The sequence below is a fragment of the Caretta caretta genome, chromosome 10 (assembly GCF_965140235.1).
Source record: "Caretta caretta isolate rCarCar2 chromosome 10, rCarCar1.hap1, whole genome shotgun sequence".
NCBI classification, from domain to species: Eukaryota; Metazoa; Chordata; order Testudines; family Cheloniidae; genus Caretta; species Caretta caretta.
In genome coordinates, this window is record NC_134215.1 from 77,622,393 (window position 1) to 77,642,244 (window position 19,852).

At 46.7% G+C, this 19,852-nt stretch overlaps 1 protein-coding gene across 6 annotated transcripts in view; it reads left to right on the top strand.

The window, feature by feature from the left end:
* LRRK1 (leucine rich repeat kinase 1) overlaps positions 1 to 15,507 on the top strand; it is a 109,783-nt gene extending 94,276 nt beyond the window's left edge. For 5 of the 6 annotated variants that reach the window (XM_048868355.2, XM_048868359.2, XM_048868356.2 and 2 more), the window contains 5 exons: positions 408 to 525; positions 2,272 to 2,388; positions 9,272 to 10,116; positions 11,922 to 12,023; positions 13,966 to 15,507. In XM_048868355.2, the coding sequence (XP_048724312.2) occupies positions 408 to 525; positions 2,272 to 2,388; positions 9,272 to 10,116; positions 11,922 to 12,023; positions 13,966 to 14,143 (1,360 nt within the window). In that variant the 3' untranslated portion in view covers positions 14,144 to 15,507. The remainder of the gene's footprint in view (positions 1 to 407; positions 526 to 2,271; positions 2,389 to 9,271; positions 10,117 to 11,921; positions 12,024 to 13,965) is intronic. The other variant, XM_048868360.2, reaches the window with a different exon arrangement.
* Positions 15,508 to 19,852: the final 4,345 nt, after the last annotated feature.

Sequence of the window (19,852 nt, forward strand, 5' to 3'; positions counted from 1 at the left end):
TCACAAAAATATTCATTCATCAATTTGTTAAAAATTATTTGACCATCTCAAGGGCCTTCATCCTTTCTTGATGTGTCACTTCTCTTTCATTTAGCCAGTAAAATAATCAGAGTAACAAGACAACAGTTGTAGTACACTTAGCAAACAGTTAATAGCAGAAAGAGCTTTTAAATGTCTGAATTTTTCTCCCTTTATGATATACTTTCCTCTCCCCCAAAAAAGATTAAGAGCATTTTATACATCTGCAGGATGATGGGTAGCTAAGGAGCTGACAGTATGCATGACCTGGCCAAAAACATTAGGTGATCTCCAAATTGTACAGTGCAAACACATTAATTGCAAATACTTGCTAATGCTGTTTTACTATTGGCACCGTTGCTATAACAAATTACATTTGCTCCTTTCAGAAACTACACGGTGGTAAATACAGAGAAAGGTCTCATAGAAGTGGAGAGAATGAGCTGCCCAGGAATGAAGTTATGCTGCCAGTTAAAAGTTCAGAGTGCACTGTGGACTGCCACAGAGGTAAACGTTATCTGACATGTCAGCTCTCTTCTTGTCGGTTGTGCGCACTTCATTGCTGTGCTGGAGAAATCTTTAGTTGGGTGTGTTATAAAGCTACGTGGTATTAGCTTAATAAATTAGTAATGTAAAGCTCAGAGAATCAGCATGACAATGGATGTCTTAAATGGGCAGTCAAACTTTACATATGCTTTCTCACTGGTATATTGTTTCCACCTGTTATTTAGCTAGTGTCTAGAGCCTACTGATCCCAAGACCATGTTCTGCTGTTCTGAATGAACGTGGAAACAACAGCTGTCCAACATAAAACTGTCCCAGGTTATAGCACATTAGCACTGAGAGATTCTATCTGGTAAAGAATCTTATCTGTAAGTGATAAGGGGAAGGGGTGGAAGAAAACACATTGAGGCTGGGGATTTAAAAAGAGGCTGAAGGGAGTTGGAAGTCTATGGGAAATGGGGGCCTAACTCTCCTATGCCCTTTAAAATCCCTGCCTAAGAAGATAAGACCAAGATAGCGCAGTGGATTTATCTCTCTAGGGTCCCTATCTAGTCCTCAGACAGAACTGTGTTGAGTGTAACCAGGCTCCAACACAAAACAAAAATGTTCTTGCAAAGCTGTTGAACCATTGCAAATGAATTTCTAGAAGTCAGAGCTTCACAAATGGAAAAAGGGCTAAATGAATTGGGTGAATTATTTGTAATAGGTAATTCAGTCAGCTCTAATTGCATGTGTATGGACAGTGGAACTGAGTGAAAATTGGAATTTACATCCTGCAGGTAATTCTGATATTTTGACATTTCATTCGTCCTGAATCAGATAAAAAAAAAAGTAAAAATATACGCATTTTTTCACAGAAAGAAAAGCTCAGAAAAATTTCAATTTAGAAAGGCTGAAACATTTCATTTTGACACTTTTTATTAAAAATTAAACATGTTGACAAATGAGATATTTTGTTTCAACTTGAACTGAAATTAAAGGTTTAGTTTTAAGTCCCTTTAATATTAACCCGCATCTTCTTACAGTGCCACACCGCTTCTTCAGAGCTGTAGTTCTGGTTTTTCATGCCCTCATTCGTTTGTATGGGCTGGGCTCCCTGGCTGGACTACATCTCCCATGATACACCCTGCAGCTTAGTCAGAGGGGAAACTGCAGTGCATCATGGGAGCTGAAGTGCAGCCAAGAGGCCCAGCCCATATAGTAGGGTGGGGGTATGAAGCATCTGAACTACAACTCCCATAAGGAAATGCAACACCACAGGGAGATGCAGTTTGACGTTGACCTGACTGAAAATGAAATATTTTGGTTGGGTTCAGCAAACTAACCAAAACAACATATGTAATTTTGATTTTCCTGGCAGAAAATTCCCTAACAACACTAGTAGATGTGAACTGTGTGTGGAGTCAATCATATTTTCACCTGATTGCAGATTTGGTAAAAATCTGATCCTTGTACTACCAGACAGTGTTTGGTATCATGCACTGCATTAAGGGGAATCTAAGGTAGCCTCTCCAACCAGTGTGGATCACAGAATCCAAAACAATCATCAGGGAGAGGACTTTTAAGATAAAAGCTGGCCGAAAAAGAATTACATTAACTCCAAAGTGGAGATTATTAACCTCCAGAAACACAAATTGGACAGTTTTATAGGGAACAAATTTGAGACTGTTTATGTGTTAATGTGAAAAGCAGCTAAGTTAAATTATTACTGAATTAAACATCATTTCCTCTGCTCTTGTTGATTTGCAGGACCAGAAGATTTATGTATATGGCTTACAAGGCATGTGTCCTTTAAATACTCCACAAAAAGGATTAGACACTCCAGCTACCGTGAGCTGCTTCTTAGCGGTGCCTGTTATAAAAAAGGTAAAGAGGAATGTTTCTCACAATTGGAAAGGGTATCAGTGAAACTAAAGACTCTGCTTATGGAGCCAGGAGTCCAAGATAATGTTGTTTTTCACTATCCTTTGCATAATTAAAGGGCATTGCTGTGAACTCCTCTACCCTAGAACTTGCTGGCAGAGCAAAAAGAGCAGTTTTCAGGTCTCTGTGTCCAAGCCAAGGAAAGCAGAGGTCTGGAAGTGGTATGGAGAGAACCTGAGGCAGGAGGGTCTAGAAATGGCACTTCCGAATCCGCTGGGGAAGTAGTCAAAATACACCTGCTTTCTTTACATTAAAGCTTTCCAGCTGCATTTCCACCTCATCATTAGAAAAAAATTAGTGTAAGTGAATGAGAAAGATTAGTAGAGGGGAAGTGACTGAGTGATTAGGATAGATATTGATTAATTCCTAATGTAGGACTTGAGTATTTCTTTTAAGCGCATATTTATTGGACACTCTACATCACGGATGGCCAACTGGAGCCTGAGAAGGAACTGGAATTTACCAATGTACATTGCCAAAGAGCCACAGTAATACATCAGTAGCCCCTCATCAGCTCCCCCACCCCCGTGCCTCCTGCCGGCTGGCAGCCCTGCCAATCAGCGCCTCCCCCTCCCTCCCCACACCTCCCGATCAGCTGTTTCGTAGCGTGCAGGAGGCTCTGGGGCGGGGGAGGAGCCAGGGCACTCCAGGCTCAGGAGAGGAGGCTGGAAGGGGTGGAGTCGGGGCAGGGCCTGTGGCAGAGCCGGGGGTTGAGCAGTGAGCACCCTGTAGCACATTGGAAAGTTGGCGCCTGTAGATCCAGCCCCGGAGCTGGTGTCTATGCAAGGAGCCGCATATTAAACCTCTGAAGAGCCGCATGTGGCTCCGGAGCCCCAGGTTGGCCGCTCCTGGTCTACTTGCATGCAGTCTATACATGCATACGTATCACCTATGCCTTATCAACAGCCCTTTTTCTCTTGGGTTAGGAATTGGCATACAACAAAAAGGCAGGCTAGGGATATTGTGATCTCCCCCTGGTAATAACAAAGGGAGGCATTATGTGGTGTATAGCTAGTAGTCTTATTTTTGGAGACATTTAACGTCCTATCATAAGCAGGCTCTTAAGAGAAATGTGGCAATGTGGCATTATTGGCTATTGCAGTCAAGTTTTAGGATATATATACAAATATTTTCTAATTGGTTAGATTATCCTCAGTTTGACCTGTAGCAAGCTAGAGTGAAAAAGTCACATTATTATCCATTTATTTTCAATATCTCTAATGATCTGAAAGCTTATTCACACGCCAACATGCTACGTCTAGTAACTGCACAGAGCAGGTTTCACAGTGTGTGTGTGGGGGGGGTATTTTATTCCATGTGCCCATTCTGTGTTACTGCGCATATCTGATTCAATGGCTCAGACTGCTGTATAGTTAGTGAGATGTGTCCCTGAGCAGAGGGTGAGAGCAGGAATAGTGTGCACTGCTTACATCCCACTTCACCCTTTGGGTAAGTGAGATTTACAGGAGACACCAGGCCAGATGCTGACACAGGAATGAATTTCACCTCCTGGGAGACTGCTCCTGTTGACTTTTTCTGGCTCCCAAAGCTACAGAACTTTTCCTCCCCAATGTTTGATGCCTGACACCTGACTTATCTTTCGTCTGCTACCTTGTATTTTGTCCAGAGAAGTAGAATGTGCCTTTCATTTTGAGACTTTCTGCTGTCACACTGATTACAACCCTATGGGATTTCTAGTGGGTTTTAGATCTCCTGGATTATCTTTCCAGACTGTGATATGTCTAGTGAATGTAATAAATAATTCCAGGCCCTACAATAATATTGAATCTAAACAATTCTCCCTCCCCACTCCCTTCACACCCCCACCCCCCAATCAATGCCCTTTCAGCAGAATTCCTTATAGGACATTTTTCCCTCCTTTCTGTGTATGGCCAGGCCAATCACCAGGAGGAAGTGCAGGCAAGGTCTGCAAGAAGCTAAACTGTTTACAAGTTAAAGAAGTATGGGCTGGATGAATGGACTATAAGGTGGATAGAAAGCTGGCTAGATCGTCGGGCTCCACAGTAGTGATCAATGGCTCCATGTCTAGTTGGCAGCCAGTATCAACTGGAGTGCCCCAAGGGTCGGTCCTGGGGCCGGTTTTGTTCAATATCTTCATTAATGATCTGGAGGATGGCGTGGATTGCACCCTCAGCAAGTTTGCAGATGACACTAAACTGGGAGGAGAGGTAGATATGCTGAAGGGTAGGGATAGGATACAGAGGATTGGGCCAAAAGAAATCTGATGCAGTTCACCAAGGACAAGTGCAGAGTCCTGTACTTAGGACGGAAGAATCCCATGCACCACTACAGACTAGGGACCGAATGGCTCGGCAGCAGTTCTGCAGAAAAGGACCTACAGATTACAATGGATGAGAAACTGGATATGAGTCAACAGTGTGCCCTTGTTGCCAAGAAGGCCAATGGAATTTTGGGCTATATAAGTAGGGGCATTGCCAGCAGATGGAGGGACGTGATCGTTCCCCTCTATTCGACATTGGTGAGGCCTCATCTGGAGTACTGTGTCCAGTTTTGGGCCCCACACTACAAGAAGGATGTGAAAAAATTGGAAAGCGTCCAATGGAGGGCAACAAAAATGATTAGGGGGCTGGAACACATGACTTATGAGGAGAGGCTGAGGGAACTGGGATTGTTTAGTCTGCGGAAGAGAAGAATGCGGGGGGATTTGATAGCTGCTTTCCACTACCTGAAAGGGGGTTCAAAGAGGATGGATCTAGACTGTTCTCAGTGGTAGCAGAAGACAGAACAAGGAGTAATGGTCTCTAGTTGCAGTGGTGGAGGTTTAGGTTGGATATTAGGAAAAACTTTTTCACTAGGAGGGTGGTGAAGCACTGGAATGCATTACCTCGGGAGGTGGTAGAATCTCCTTCCTTTGAGTTTTTAAGGTCAGGCGTGACAAAGCCCTGGCTGGGATGATTTAGTTGGGGATTGGTCCTGCTTTGAGCAGGGGGTTGAACTAGATGACCTCCTGAGGTCCCTTCCAACCCTGATATTCTATGATTCTAGAGCTGACAGTTTTGCTGAAGGAGTCACATAAGGCCTGTTGTATTAAGCTGTCGAGGTTGCTGTATGGAATAAGCCTCTAAAGAGAAAAGAATCTTGCACTAAGGTAGATGGGAACATTGGCCTTTTCCAAGCACAAGAGCCAGCTAGCTGATGAAACTTGAAGAAACACGCAGTCAGATTACTGCCCTGGGATTTTGCTCATAAGGGAAATACTTCTGACTGGCTATATTTGGGAAGACAGATCCAAAAGAATCGTTTCCCATGCTTCTTTTCTCATCCAAAGGAAACATCGTAGACATTTGAAAGAAGCAGAGTGAAGCCCTGAAAATAAACTCTCCGTCTCAAAAAAAAACCCCAAAAAACAAAAAACCAGAGGAATTGAAAGTGTAATTTTGGAGGTTAATTTTTATGATTAATTCTGATGACCAGATAACAATGAAATCCTCCAGACCCCCAAAAAGCAACTTCCTTTTCAATCTGTTTCTAATATTTTCACAAAGAAAAGCAAAAGAGAGGTTGGAACGTGTGTTGGGACCTGGCCTGCATAAGGAGCCTAGAACACATAAAAACAAAAGCTGCATTTAAAGGCTGTAGCCTGCCAAAGTCTTCTGTGCCAGAAGGATCAGCCAGGGAAATGGGATGGGGGAGTGACAAAGTCTGTGTTGTTTGCGGGCTTCGTTTACATGGTATCTGATGAGTTCCAATAGGCTCGAAGCCTTACACTGTACTGTAGTTATGAGGACAGAACATCTTGGCGCAGGCTCATCCTCTGTGCTGTACAGTATGGCACACGCCCCCATTTAGAGGCCATTCTCACTGGCACAGCTGGACTTCTGGCAGGCCAGAGGCTTCCAATGCAGTTTTGTTTCTGTGTTTTCGTTGGCTCTTCTCTCCGCTAAAATGTCGAAAGTGAATTCCGAGAAAGTTGCTTCACGCTGATGGAGGACGCTGTGCTGCTTGGGTTTGGTCACTTTTTTAATATCGCGGTTTGGAGACGTCTGCCTTACGTCCACCACCTCCCAACGCACTGGTGCCTTGATAGCATCGGTGAAGTGTATAGCCCTTGTGAGCATGTGGCTTTCATAGCACTTGCATGTTAAGTGGCTAGCTCTCTTACCTCGGGACATGCTGTGACAAATGTGGGTTCCAGCCCCTTCTTGGGTCAGGAATTCTCATGCCTTGCTTTCCAAAGTGTTGGGGACAACCTCAGTGCCCGAATAAAACAGGCTCTAGTGCCCAAGGCTTGAGTCATGCTGAGCTTAAAATGGCTGCTGAATTTGCCTCCACAGTGATTGTGTTAACGTAGTCCAAGTGTTTTGTAATATTCCTCGGGCTGTATTGGGCCCGACCCCCAGCTAGTGTAGTTGGCGCAGCTGCGTTGACTCTGAAAGCTACCTTGTTCTGTTCGGTTGTAGCTGACACTAACCAAGGAGATCAAATAGATTTTTATGATGCTAAGCCAAAAGAAATACATCACTTGCTAGCCAGACTGTCCTCTCCCAAGGCACTCAGTTGCAGAGGAGTTTAAAAGATCTAACAGTGACTCAGAGCTGGGGATGGGGGCGGAAGGAGTGAAAGGTCAGAGAATAGCTTTCACTGTCCACTAAAGCCTGCTAAAATGTAGCTAGTAGAACTGACTGAAAAATTCCCATCAAAACTCTTTAATGTAAAATGGCCGCCTGTGACGTAATGTTTAAGACACCCAGAACTGCGAGCTACTATGTTATCCCTCTGTCTTAGCAAGAGTGAGAGCTTTGTTACTGCTAAGATGTGTCAGCTCCCTACTGCACCAGCCTATCTGCCTTGCAGCAAACTCTTCAAGATTGCCAGTCTAAACTTGGCCTTACAGGTAAGAGTCAGTGAACCTCAGTTCCCCACAGATATCCCACTGCAGTGTCCCGTCACTCTCACTGGACACTCTTAGAAATTTCTGTGTTCGCTGCCTCCAAAAGGGCAGAGCACACATCAGCCTGTCAGTGTGAAGACTCACACTTCCCTTTGATACGCAGCATGGAGATGGTTTTGTAACAAAACAAGAATAGGTTTGTTAACACAGAACAGAGATCTAAATGACACTAAACAAGGGGGAAAGAGACAGGTCTGGTTACAAACAAAACAAAATGAAACACACTTTCTAGTGACTAAAACTTAATCTTAGCAAGTTACAGTCTTTGCCTAAGCAGTTTTCTTACTCACATAAAGTTACCAGCATCTCCAGCCTGTCAGACCAGGGGATACAACTTTCACAGGCTCACAGGTTGCTGTTTCCAGTGTCCCCTAAGTGATGGGTTACTCAGTGTCTTTTTGTTCCCCTTTATGTTATGGATATAGATGCTGATTTTTGACCTCTTACAACCGAAATGGCCTGTGACTCACCTCCTTGTGTGACTGCCCTTCTCCCTGGTTGATAAGCTAAGATCTGTGGAGGAGCTTGGGCTAGAATTTCTTAGTTATACACAGCGGAGGGGCCTTTGGGAGGGCCCTTGAGCTTGGAACTCATTCCACCCGCCTTGGTCTGAAATAGCCTGAATTTGCTGACCTTTTGGGTATGCTGCAAAATGCATGTTTGTACCAAGAGTGGGTCCTGGTTTGAGGGTTGGTACCTAGGAAGGGTAAGGTACTTGTCAGGGTCTGGCTGCTGGGTTTGGTTTTCACAGTATGATAAAGTGTTAAGAGGCACCGAGCACCTGGGATAGACACATTCTTACAGTCTGATACATTGGAAAAACCCAGCTCCATCTCTCCTATGAGGTGAGTGTTATTCTGTCTGTTTCATAGCTGTGGGAGCCGAGACATAGGGAGGGTTCTGGCACATGCCCGTGGTCGCACAGTGAGTCAGATTCCCAAGATACCCATTTCCCCGTCCTCTAACCACTGTCTCCCGTGTTTTCACTGTCATTGGGATGACCAGGCCAAGCAGAAGTTCTGACAGGCTGTAATGTTCTTTCTTGATGGCTGTTTTGTTATGCTTTGAGCATTCTGCTGGGGAGCAATGTTGCAGAATAGCAATTTGTGCTGTGCATAATTAGACACCTGACTTTGCCTGCTACACAAAGGAGACCCTCTAGCTGTGTGTTGAGAGTGACTATGCTGCAGAATATTATGGCTTGGCTATGATGAAATCCGTGCAGCGTGCGACTTGCTCACTGTGCTGTAAGTTGCCACAGCCAGTGCGTGTTCGTTAATCATAAGCACCTCTGAATTCTCCATCATGCATGTCAGCCTGTCAGCTTGTTCTCTGAAGTGCTGCTGACATCTCCATGTGCCTACAACATAGTCTGGGGCCCCAGACCTGCAGCCTTCATCTGGATGAGTCATGCTGTCAGATTAACCACTGCTAGAGGTGCAGTTTGCATGGCATTGGGTTGAGGATCAACAATTTCATTTTCTCATTGGTCAGAGTGGCTCCCCTGGCAGAAGCACCATTCTGCTTTATTCTCGGTTTGAACTAATCTGGACTTGACCAGTTGGGTTTCCAGGTACGCGATGGCTGCCTCAGAGTGTATCACAGCCGGCGTTTGTGCCTTCAGGGTGGGCTGCATGGCCCATCTTTCCTCCCATACCTGTAAGGTGATGGGGGATGGATAGGGCTGAGTAGAAGGAGCGGGGGGGTTGTGTGTATAGGTTCATTAGGTTTTTTAGGTAGTGACGTTGTTGTGGGGTAATTTAATTTGCTTTTGGGGTAACAGATCAGTCTATTCTGATATTATTGGGGCACCCAGAATGTTGGATGGGGAGCTCTCTTGTTGCAAAACTGTAAACGTCTACATGGAGAAACAAATCTCTCTCTCTCCCACAGAACTCCTACCTGGTGCTGGCCGGACTGTCAGACGGACTTGTGGCAGTTTTTTCAGTGGCACGCGGCATCCCAGAGGACAGCTGCTCCTACTTGTGCTCACACACTGCGAATAGGTCCAAGTTCAACATCTTGGACAGTGACCCCCGGCAGAACCCCTACCCTGTGAAAGCCATGGAAATAACCAACAGTGGGGCCGAGGTCTGGTACAGCAATGGCCCTGGCATTCTCATCATAGACTGCGTGACCATAAATATAAACAGGAGGCTGGAGCCCTACAGCCCTCCATCTGTGATCACATCTATGGCGTGTAACTCGGAGTACCATGGGGAGGAAGTGATTTGGTGCCTGGATGATAAAACGAACTACCTGGTGATGTACCATACTTCAACCTATCAGCTCTGCGCACGGTACTTCTGTGGCGACTGCAGCCCTTTAAGAGACATGTTTACAATCCAGCAGCCTTCCGCAGGGATCCCTGCTACAACAGCTATACACAAGTCTGTGCTTGAGAGTAACTCTTTGGCTGACATGAGCATTATCTGCAGCCCAGAGCTGGGCACACAAATATTAAACCATCAGGACTCCCTCACAGACTATTGCTCCATGTCTTCTTACTCATCCTCCCCTTCTAACAGAATAACTAGGTCCTTCTCCAGCCTGCCGAGCTCTCCTGCAAGCTCATCCAGCGCGCCTTTCTCCATGGAGTGCGAGGAGTCCAACAAGTTTCATGAGCTGATCCCTTCCCCAGACAGATCTGAAAATGATGCTACACCAACAGATGAAAACGCATCGCATCTCCAAGCTGTAAAGATTCTTCCAGTAAAAGACCTCATCTGGATCCCTAGGTAAATCCCTCCTTAAAGCACATACTCAGCAAACCAGATCCGAGTCACAAGTGGAGCATGAGTCCGTTTGGGTTTAAGGAAGCTCTCAAGGACTTGGGTTTTGTTTCTAATTGTAATTTCACAGCAAATTTACCCATGGTGGTGACTAGCAATAAGATACAGCAAAAAAACTACGTAACTGTCCCAGAATTTCAAGTTAGAAACCAACGTTTCTACAACTTTTGGAAGGTATCTAGTGTTGCCCCTTTTGGCAAATTTGGGGTCTTGCAGGATTGTTTCCATTAGGACAAGAAATCCTGATACAAATCAGGTGTATTCTTGGTGCCATCTTATTTACAAAAAAATGTACTCAAAATCCTGGTTCCTTGGACAGAGTAGAAACAAACATCAGCAGGCAGTTTTCTTGCCCAGAAATCCCCAAGCCTGCCACTCCTGTGAAACCTCTGCCCAAGAAGCTGTCTCTGTCTCCTCTCAGGGTCATGTTCGCTGCTGCTTTTGCTGGCTTTCTGCTTCTAAGGCAGAGGTGAAAGTGGGCTGGTACGGGCTGGTACAGCGTTCCAGTAAGAAGTGGCCGCTGGTACTGGCCTGTACACAGGCCACATTAAAGCACAGCCGCGACAGCGCTTTAAGGACTTTAACGTCACTGCCCCTTTTGACGCCCGACCCAGGGCCGCCGATGGGGCCTGGCGATTTAAAAGGGCCCAGGGCTCCCGGCCGCAGCCGCCACTACCCTTTAAATCGCCCCCCAGGCAGCGTGGAAGGACAGGCTGGGGGACGCTGGCCCTCAGCCCCGCCCCTCCTCCCCGAGGCCCCGCCCCTTCCAGGAGCCCGGAGCCAGTCCCCCATACCAGTGAGTAATTTACCTTACTTTCACCCCTGCTCTAAGGGTATGTCTATGCTGCAATGTAAGCCTAGTGTTAGTGGAACTGGAGTTAGCGGACCTTGGGTTAGAAAACCCAGGGCTTCAGCTTCTACACTGATTGTCAACTCTGGGTTAAGAATTTTCTAACCTGGACCCTAACCTGGGGCTCCAGCGTCCACACCGCAGTATGGAGATCTGAGTCGGACCAGCCATATCCCAGACTTCCTAGCTGCCTTCCAACATGGGGCTGCTCTAGCCCTTTGTTCATGGTGCAGTGTGGGAAGACTCGAAGGTCCGCCAAACTTGATTGTCCAGAGGACAAAGAAACTCAGCCAAAAGGATTGTGGGATACTTGAGCGCATTCCCTGAGCATGAGTCCAGTGGGGCTGTGTCCACACTGGAAAGCAATAGGGCTTTTATCCTGGGTCCCGGTTTGACTCAGGTTTGGACCCTCCACCCCCGTGGGGTCCTTCAACCCTGAATCTGAGCCCTGGGTTAGCATGATATGTGTGTAGAAAGAAGGGGGTTAGGCTTGAGCCTGAGTTCAAACCCCCTAGGCCTACATTGCAGTGTAGATGTATCCTAACCTGCACACACCCTGCTACCAATATCCCTGCATTTGCAGCCAGGGAAACCCCTCAGTCCACATGGCTTAATGCTGACCTGCCAGGTGGCCTTCGCTGGCCTATTGCTTTGAGTGGGCAATTGTCTGCAATTGTTTTTACTACATAAGTAATTTGATTGCTCCTTCTTTTGAGCCTGAAAGAGAGTGTTTGGCACACCCATTGTCTTTAACAAGGTCTGTGAGCCTCTTTGGATTTCAGACCTATCCCCATGCTGGCAGCCTTCAGCATAAGTAATCAGAAGAGCTACCGTACATGTGCTTTCCCTGACTGTCCGTGGCCCACGTTGTTGAGCATGACTGTCTCTCTTTTGTCTGTAGGAGAGGTGGCGACATCATAGTTATTGGGCTGGAGAAGGAATGTGGCATGCAGCGTGGCAGAGTCATAGCCGTATTGAAGGCCAGAGAACTGGCTCCCTATGGGTGAGATTGAATTAGAGCCTGTATTTCATGATCACAAAGGATTCCATCAGGGGAAATGCACAGTCAGTGTTTGAGTGCAAGGCCTGCAGTCCTCCAATTGGCCTCTCTTCTTTCAGGGCATTCTAGTGTGGATTCTACGCCATAGGGCAAGCTCTCAGCTGGAGGAGTCACTGTGATTAGGTTCCAATTACACAGGCAGGCCCCCCAAGTGCAAGTTAGAGCAGCCCTGAGGCTGGGGTGGCCCTGGATTGGTAGAGCAGAGCATGCTGTGACTGTGCCCCTTCTGCTCCTTATACTGGGACAAGCAGGAGAAGCTGGGGTAGATCTTCTCCCGCGTGCCAGATCAATCCAAGCTGGCTTCTTCAGGCAATGGTCATGATCTGCCCCAGAAACATCACAGCAAGTTGCATCTCCAGCTCTCTAACTAGCTGCCTTGTTTCCCAGGCTGAGTCAGTGTTAGGATAGTGCCTCTCATTTTGCAAAATGTGATGTTGTGATAACTCTTCGCCCAATCCTGCCAGGTGCTGACTTCCCTGGGCTTTGCAGGCACCGGCACCTGGCAGGGGTCCTCAGTGCTTGGCAAACTCAGTCTCTGCATGAAGAACAAGAAGTGTATTTACTACAGAGTGCAGTGCTTGTCTGTGGCTTCATTCACTCCAAGCAGGTTGAAGTTCTGGCTCTAAACAAGCACCTTTGTACCAGCTGTAGCTCCTGGCACTCCGTGGAAAACAGTTATGGACGTTCATTTAAAATGCTTCATGTAGCAACTGAGCTTCCAAGTAAATAAATAACCATGGGATAGTGTGGAGTTGTTTTTTGCTGACCATTTAAACACCAATATGTGATTGTGCTGTTCATGGCAAGACAAAACAACTAGAAGTTAAGCTGTGCTGTGTGTTATTAATGGCCATTTATTAATAAATCAGCACAGGTAACATGAAATCAAAGCCTTGCTTTCATTCACTTCCGTTGTTCGTTTGTGCCTTGGCATGTCAGGTATAGTGCTTTGTCCCTTTTGTTACCTGCATAGGCCCACTTAGCTAGGTGGACTCGTTTCAGAGATTCAGCTGATTTAAAAAAAAAATAGGAAAGAAAAAGTATGGGGAATAGAAGACCAGATGAAATGGCCATTGCTAGGCTTGTCCTATTTTACAATATTGCAGCCTTGCTGATTCAGGCACAAAATCCGTCGACTCATCCTTGACCAGCAGGATGAAAATGATGAAAAAGCCAACAATATTGCACTCCCAGTGGCAACAAATTACTTCCCCTGGGTGTGGAGGCATCTGCAAGGCTGCAATATCGCTAAGATGGAGCCAGATACTGTACTGCGCCTCTGAGGAGTGGAGGGGAGGGAGGGAGAGGAGATGACTTCCTTGGGGGCTGCTCTCACTTAGGACAGCTTCCCCACAGCTCCAAAATACCAAACTCTCTAGCTACTCCCGCCATTCCTGTTTCCCTTGCCCCGGTGCTGGGGCAGTTCCCCAAGGGGCAGGTCCCTTTCCTTTATCCCAGCACTCCTTTACAGAGTGGGATCAATCCATTATTTGGGTCTTACTAAATGCATGATGGGGCAAATTCTGCCACCTTTCCTCACATTGACTAGGCCCGCACTTTGTGAGCAGCCTCCTTGAAATCAATGGGATGAAGGTCTATCGAATCTGGCCTTACATTAGTGCACAGTACTGTTGTAATCAAAAGAGCCTCATAGAACTATGTCACTGTGTTGGGGTTTTCGGAGGGAGGTGAGGGTTGCTATTATGTAACTAGTAGTTACACAGCTTTATGTTTTCCTGTGTTAAATATCTCCAGCTGTCTTAGAAAAGCAGATTCACTGACTGTAAGACAAACTCTAAGCAGCCAGCACTTCTCACTTTTGCTGGGCTGTCTGTTTTCTGGGAGAGCTGCACTCCATTCTCCAACCCTGTTCTTGCTTTCCCAGGGCGCTGGTCGAAGCTGCTATCGTAGCAAGGGACACTGTTGTGTGCTGCTTTGAGAACAAAAACATGGAATGGTGCCTTGCTGTCTGGAGGAGCTGGGGTGCCCGAGAGTTTGACATTTTCTACCAGTCCTATGAAGAGCTGGGAAGGCTTGAAACCTGCATGCGAAAAAGAAGGTAGTGCTTGTCAAATTTAAAATCAAGCATCCAGGAAGGATAGACTACAGGGAATGGAACCTGATGCCCTTCAGCATTCCAGCCTGGGCACTTTTGTATCCTTAGAGAAGGGTTTGGTTGTTTTTTTTTCCACATTTGCTGCTAAGGAACACTGCAGGGTTCTTGCAGAAACTATCTCCTCTGCAGTGCATTTGCCAGAGATGCAGAAGACCAAACTAGATACCTTTCTGTTTGTTTCTGCCTTTCTTTTCAGCAGGGGATAGAGATGTATTAAGTCCAGAAAGCGGGTGATCTCTCAACAATGTTGCCCTAATGTGTACCACCCTCCTTAACCCTCCACCCATTTCCATTCACTTCTCTATTTTGAGCCACCTTTCTTCCATTGTAAATTCCCTCACAACCCCCAAACATCTGGGCAGCTGCTGCTTAGGTCCTCATCCAAAAGAGCTTCATTAACTACACAGATATGCATCTCTCTCTCCCTCAGAGACTGAGCTTTTACACAATACTCCTATCACCTGCTCTCCCAGTGGGTGAGAGCCCAGCAATAATCCTTCAGTGGCCAATATATTTCTGGGCTGTAAAGATATTGTGATACAGAGTTACTGTGAAAGACCCAAAGATGATGATCTGTCATTGAATACTGCACAATCTCAGTACATTAATGAGCTATTTAATTGCACTGCTGCAAAGTAAATTGTACACAAAGTCCAATGCAAAGCAAAACATGTCAGCATTTCAGATGCTTTACCAGTTGTTAAGAGAAGGGAGTAATTTAATCAGCAGAACTTGGAAATGGTCCATGCCCCTCTGTTACTTTCCTCTGTAAGGTTTCAGAGTAGCAGCCGTGTTAGTCTGTATTCGCAAAAAGAAAAGGAGGACTTGTGGCACCTTAGAGACCGACCAATTTAATTAAATTGGTTAATCTTTAAGGTGCCACTAGTACTAAGATGCCACAAGTAGTCCTTTTCTTTTTCCTCTGTAAATACATTTGGAAGTAAGCTGAGTTTACTGGTATATAAAAGTGTCTGTTATTTTTTAGATAGAATTGCTTATACAGTTTATTTTTCACATCACTAAGGTCACACTGGACCCTGGAAAGCATTGTACCCAGTGTACACACAATCCCATTATCATAGAATGTACAGAAGAGTGTAAAAAGTGAATCAACTCCTGATGAATGAATGTGTACTGTGTATTGAACTGTTTTTATACTGAGAACCTTATACTAAGTTTGAACATATATGCAAGGCTGCTTGATGTAGAATTAGCAGGTTAAATGTCAGATTTACACTTTTACTGCAGGCTGTTAAAATAACCATCAGAAGCAAAATGTATCTCAAAATAAACAGACTCCTCCAAGAATTACATTGCGTCAGTGTCACCGTTTATTGGCGGCTGGTGACTGCATCAGCCACTGGATGTTTGCACAGCTCCATGATCAGGTCAAGAGTTGCTGTATCTGATTAAAATGCAAGCTTTCTCTCAGGGAACAAAGGGTAGGAATAAATGGTAAATTTTCAGACTGGCGAGGGGTAACTAGTGGTGTTCTCCAGGGGTCAGTCCTAGGACCAATCCTATTCAACTTATTCATAAATGATCTGGAGAAAGGGGTACACAGTGAGGTGGCAAAGTTTGCAGATGATACTAAACTGCTCAAGATAGTTAAGACCAAAGCAGACTGTGAAGAATTTCAAAAAGATCTTACAAAACTAAGTGATTGGGCAACAAAATGGCAAATTACATTTACCCATATTAAATTTCAAGTAATGCACATTGGAAAAAATAACCCCAATTATATATACAATATGATGGGGGCTAATTTAGCTACAACTAATCAGGAGAAAGATCTTTGAGTCATCATGGATAGTTCTCTGAAGACTACCATGCAGTGTGCAGTGGCAGTCAAAAAAGCAAACGGGATATTAGGAATCATTAAAAAAGGGATAGAGCATAAGACAGAGAATATCTTATTGCCCTTATATAAATCCATGGTACACCCACATCTTGAATACTGCATACAGAGGTGGCCCCCTCATCTCAAAAAAAGATATACTGGCATTAGAAAAGGTTCAGAAAAGGGCAACTAAAATGATTAGGGGTTTGGAACGGAGAGGTTAAAGAGGCTAGGACTTTTCAGCTTGGAAAAGAGGCGACTCAAGGGGGGGATATGATAGAGGTTTATAAAATCATGAGTGGTGTGGAGAAAGTGAATAAGGGAAAGTTATTTACTTGTTCCCATAATATAAGAACTAGGGGGCACCAAATGAAATTAATGGGCAGCAGGTTTAAAATAAATAAAAGGAAGTTCTTCTTCACTCAGCACACAGTCAACCTGTGGAACTCCTTGCCTGAGGAAGTTGTGAATGCTAGGACTATAACAGGGTTTAAAAGAAAACTGGATAAATTCATGGAGGTTAAGTCCATTAATGGCTATTAGCCAGGATGAGTAAGGAACGGTGTCCCTAGCCTCTGTTTGTCAGAGGGTGGCGATGGATGGCAGGAGAGAGATCACTTGATCATTACCTGTTAGATTCACTCCCTCTGGGGCACCTGGCATTGGCCACTGTCGGTAGACAAGATACTGAGCTGGATGGACCTTTGGTCTGACCCAGTATGGCCGTTCTTATGTTCTCCCCCATTAGATAGCTGAATGGTGGGGAGAGGACAGGGGTCCCCTCCTCCTTGGCCTCTCCAGCACAGCTAACAAGAGTATCACATAACTGAGATATTTTAGACTACATCAGGGCTACAGATACAATCTGCCTGGATGCTAGTTAGGAATGGTGCAAGGGACTGTGGGTTTTTTTAAAAAAACACATTTGGGAAGGACCAAAAGCAGCCCCATCAATGTGAAAGACATGATCCCATCCGCTGTGCTACTGTATGACACAAACACTTTGGGGAGAAGCTGGACGCCAACTTAAAGCTGTTCCAACTGTAGAGTGGGACTTGGATCCATTGAGGAGTGCAGCTTGGATGCTCCTTCCTGGAGCTCCTTCCATCCGTCTCCTGGTGATGTGCAGGGGTTACTTGACGCAACTGGAGTAAAGGAGAGCACGCCAAATGGAGCGTGAAAAGCTAAGGTGCCAAATCCCCAGCTGGTGTAAAGCAGGGTAACTCCACTGCAGCCAATGGCGCAAACTCAGCTGAGGTGCCGCCCCTAAAATCGCTACCTTTGCAGCAAGCTATCTCAGCCCGCTGGAATTGTGTCCCTGCCATTCAAGCCCAGTCCAGACCCTAGCACCAGAGTGTGCTCAGCTAGACAGGCAGCGTAGACCCAGAAAACATCTGGGGATGCCCCATCTTTAGCATAGCAGTGACAAATCATCCCCTGCTTGGAGGCTGTATTCAGGATGCCCCACCACACCAGCACTTCCCCAGGGTGAGGGCCTGAGAAACACAGCCAGGGCTTCCAGTGACTATACACTAACATGAAGCCCATTTGTACCATGTCCTGGGCCTCCTCCATTAGATGGCACTAACAATACCTCGTTGGTATTATTAGTGCCATCTAATGGAGGAGGCCCAGGACATACCTTCCCATCTGTACACTTCCCATCTGGTACCTTCCCATCTGTACACTTACAAAGGAGGGCAGTATCATTATCTCCATTTTACAGATGAGGCAACTGAGACCCGGACAGGCTAAGTGACTTGCCAAAGGTCACCCAGGAGGTCAGCAGCAGAGCCGGGACTAGAACCCAGGTCTCCTCAGTCCCAGGCTTGTATTCAGCCCAGAGGGAGACGCATTCAATAGGTGGGCAGGCGAGAGCCGAGATGGCTGGAATGCAAGCATCTGTCCGTGCACACCTCCCATTCCTTCAGCTGTGGGAATTTCACACTGTGGTGGCTTCTTTCTCAAGCAGGAACTCCTGGGCATGCATTCAGGCAGCACACAGCACTGGTTCCTGGGCCCGAGGCCTCTGTTTGGCTGTGTGCTACATGGGCTTGACCCAACACCCAGCTGAAATCAGTTGGAATTGTTCCATTGACTTCAGTGGGCACTGGATCAGGCTCTGGTCGCATGGAAGAGCCTATGCTTTCAGTAGAGTGGCTTAGTATTATTAGTTATTACGCACCACGCGTGTGCACAGCCCCTGCCCACCCCCTCTCCCAAAAAGCTCTTACCTTCTACAAAAGCCAGACAACAATTGAGCAAGGGCCACCATGGGAATGACTAAGGCGGTTTATACTGGTTACTGTTCTAGCGTTACTGTTATTGACTCACTTCTTGTGGGCAGCTCAGAGCATGTGGATCTTAGCAGGGAGGTGGAAGAAGTGAAGAGGCCTCCACCCAGCCGAGACCATTCCAGGCACCGGGGGCAGGTTCTGAAGCCAGCGGTGGGACATGACTGGGTGGGTATAGACTGAAGCCCTCGACCTATTTCAGTGCCGTTGACCCTCCACGATGTGAGTAAAGCAGCCTGTCATTGGGGGCAGGGAGAACGTCTCCTACCACTTGTAGAACCTGCTTGAGCCCAGTAGGCTCCAGGTTTAGAACACAGCACTTTGCAGGTCTGGGCCGATGAGTGGAGGGGGTGGGTGAGGTTCTATGGCCTGCGATGTGCAGGAGGTCAGACTAGATGATCACAATGGGCCCTTTGGCCTTACAGGCTATGAGACCTGCGTTCCATTGGCTCGGGCATGAAAATCAGTTCTGGAGGCTGTATGGGTGGGAACGCTTAAATTTTATTCCCTGGGCTTCCTTGGAGCAGGATAAGACCCACCATCAAACCAGACTGTTTATTAGCACAGGCCTCGCTTCAGTTAGCAAGCCATAGGCAGATTTAGTAATGCTCCAAAGGAAAAATCACAAGCTAGAGGATTAAAAAACAATTTTCATGAGACTCCCCGAAACTCTCCAACTCCCATTCCGCCCCCCTCCCCGCACCCTAATACAACCCAGCCAAAATCAGAGCAGAATTAATCTGCACAGTGAGGCCTCTCTCCCCTGGGCTGGATGAAGGGCACAGAGTGCATGGTGTCATGCACCACTCCATGTACGATGAAAAGCACAATTTGTTTAAGACAAAAGGATACTGTGGGGCAGGACTGCAGGGGAAACAACAGGGCCAGGTTCTTGTTAATAGTGTCATGGACTCAGGTGCCATTCAAGATGAGTAACAGCATTGGGATCTCGCCCAAAGATTGCGCTGTCAAAAATCAGTCACTGGTAAACAGCAGCTAGAGCAGGAGTGGCCAACCTGAACTTGAGAAAGAGACAGAATTGACCAATGTACATTGCCAAAGAGCCACAGTAATATGTCAGCAACCCCACATCAGCTTCCCAGCCCCCCCAGCACCTCCCACCCACTGGCAGCACTGCTGATCAGTGCCTCCCCATACCTCCCGATCAGCTGTTTCGTGGGGTGCGGGAGGCTCGGGGGGAGGGGGAGGAGTGAGGGCACTGCAGGCTCAGGGGAGGGGGCAGGAAGGGGTGGAGTGGGGGCAGAGCCGGGGGTTGAGCAGTGAGCGCCCCCCCGGCACACTGGAAAGTTGGCGCCTGTAGCTCCAGCCCCGGAGTCGGCGCCTGGACAAGGAGCCGCATATTAACCTCTAAGGGCCGCATGTGGCTCCGGAGCCCCAGGGTGGCCACCCCTGAGCTAGAGGGTAAGAGCCTCTGGGGCGGGGAATCTCCCCAGTTAGGCCTTCAGGGAGAGGGACTTGAGAACATTGGCACGTGCTGACCAAGAGGCAGTGCATTCGAGCT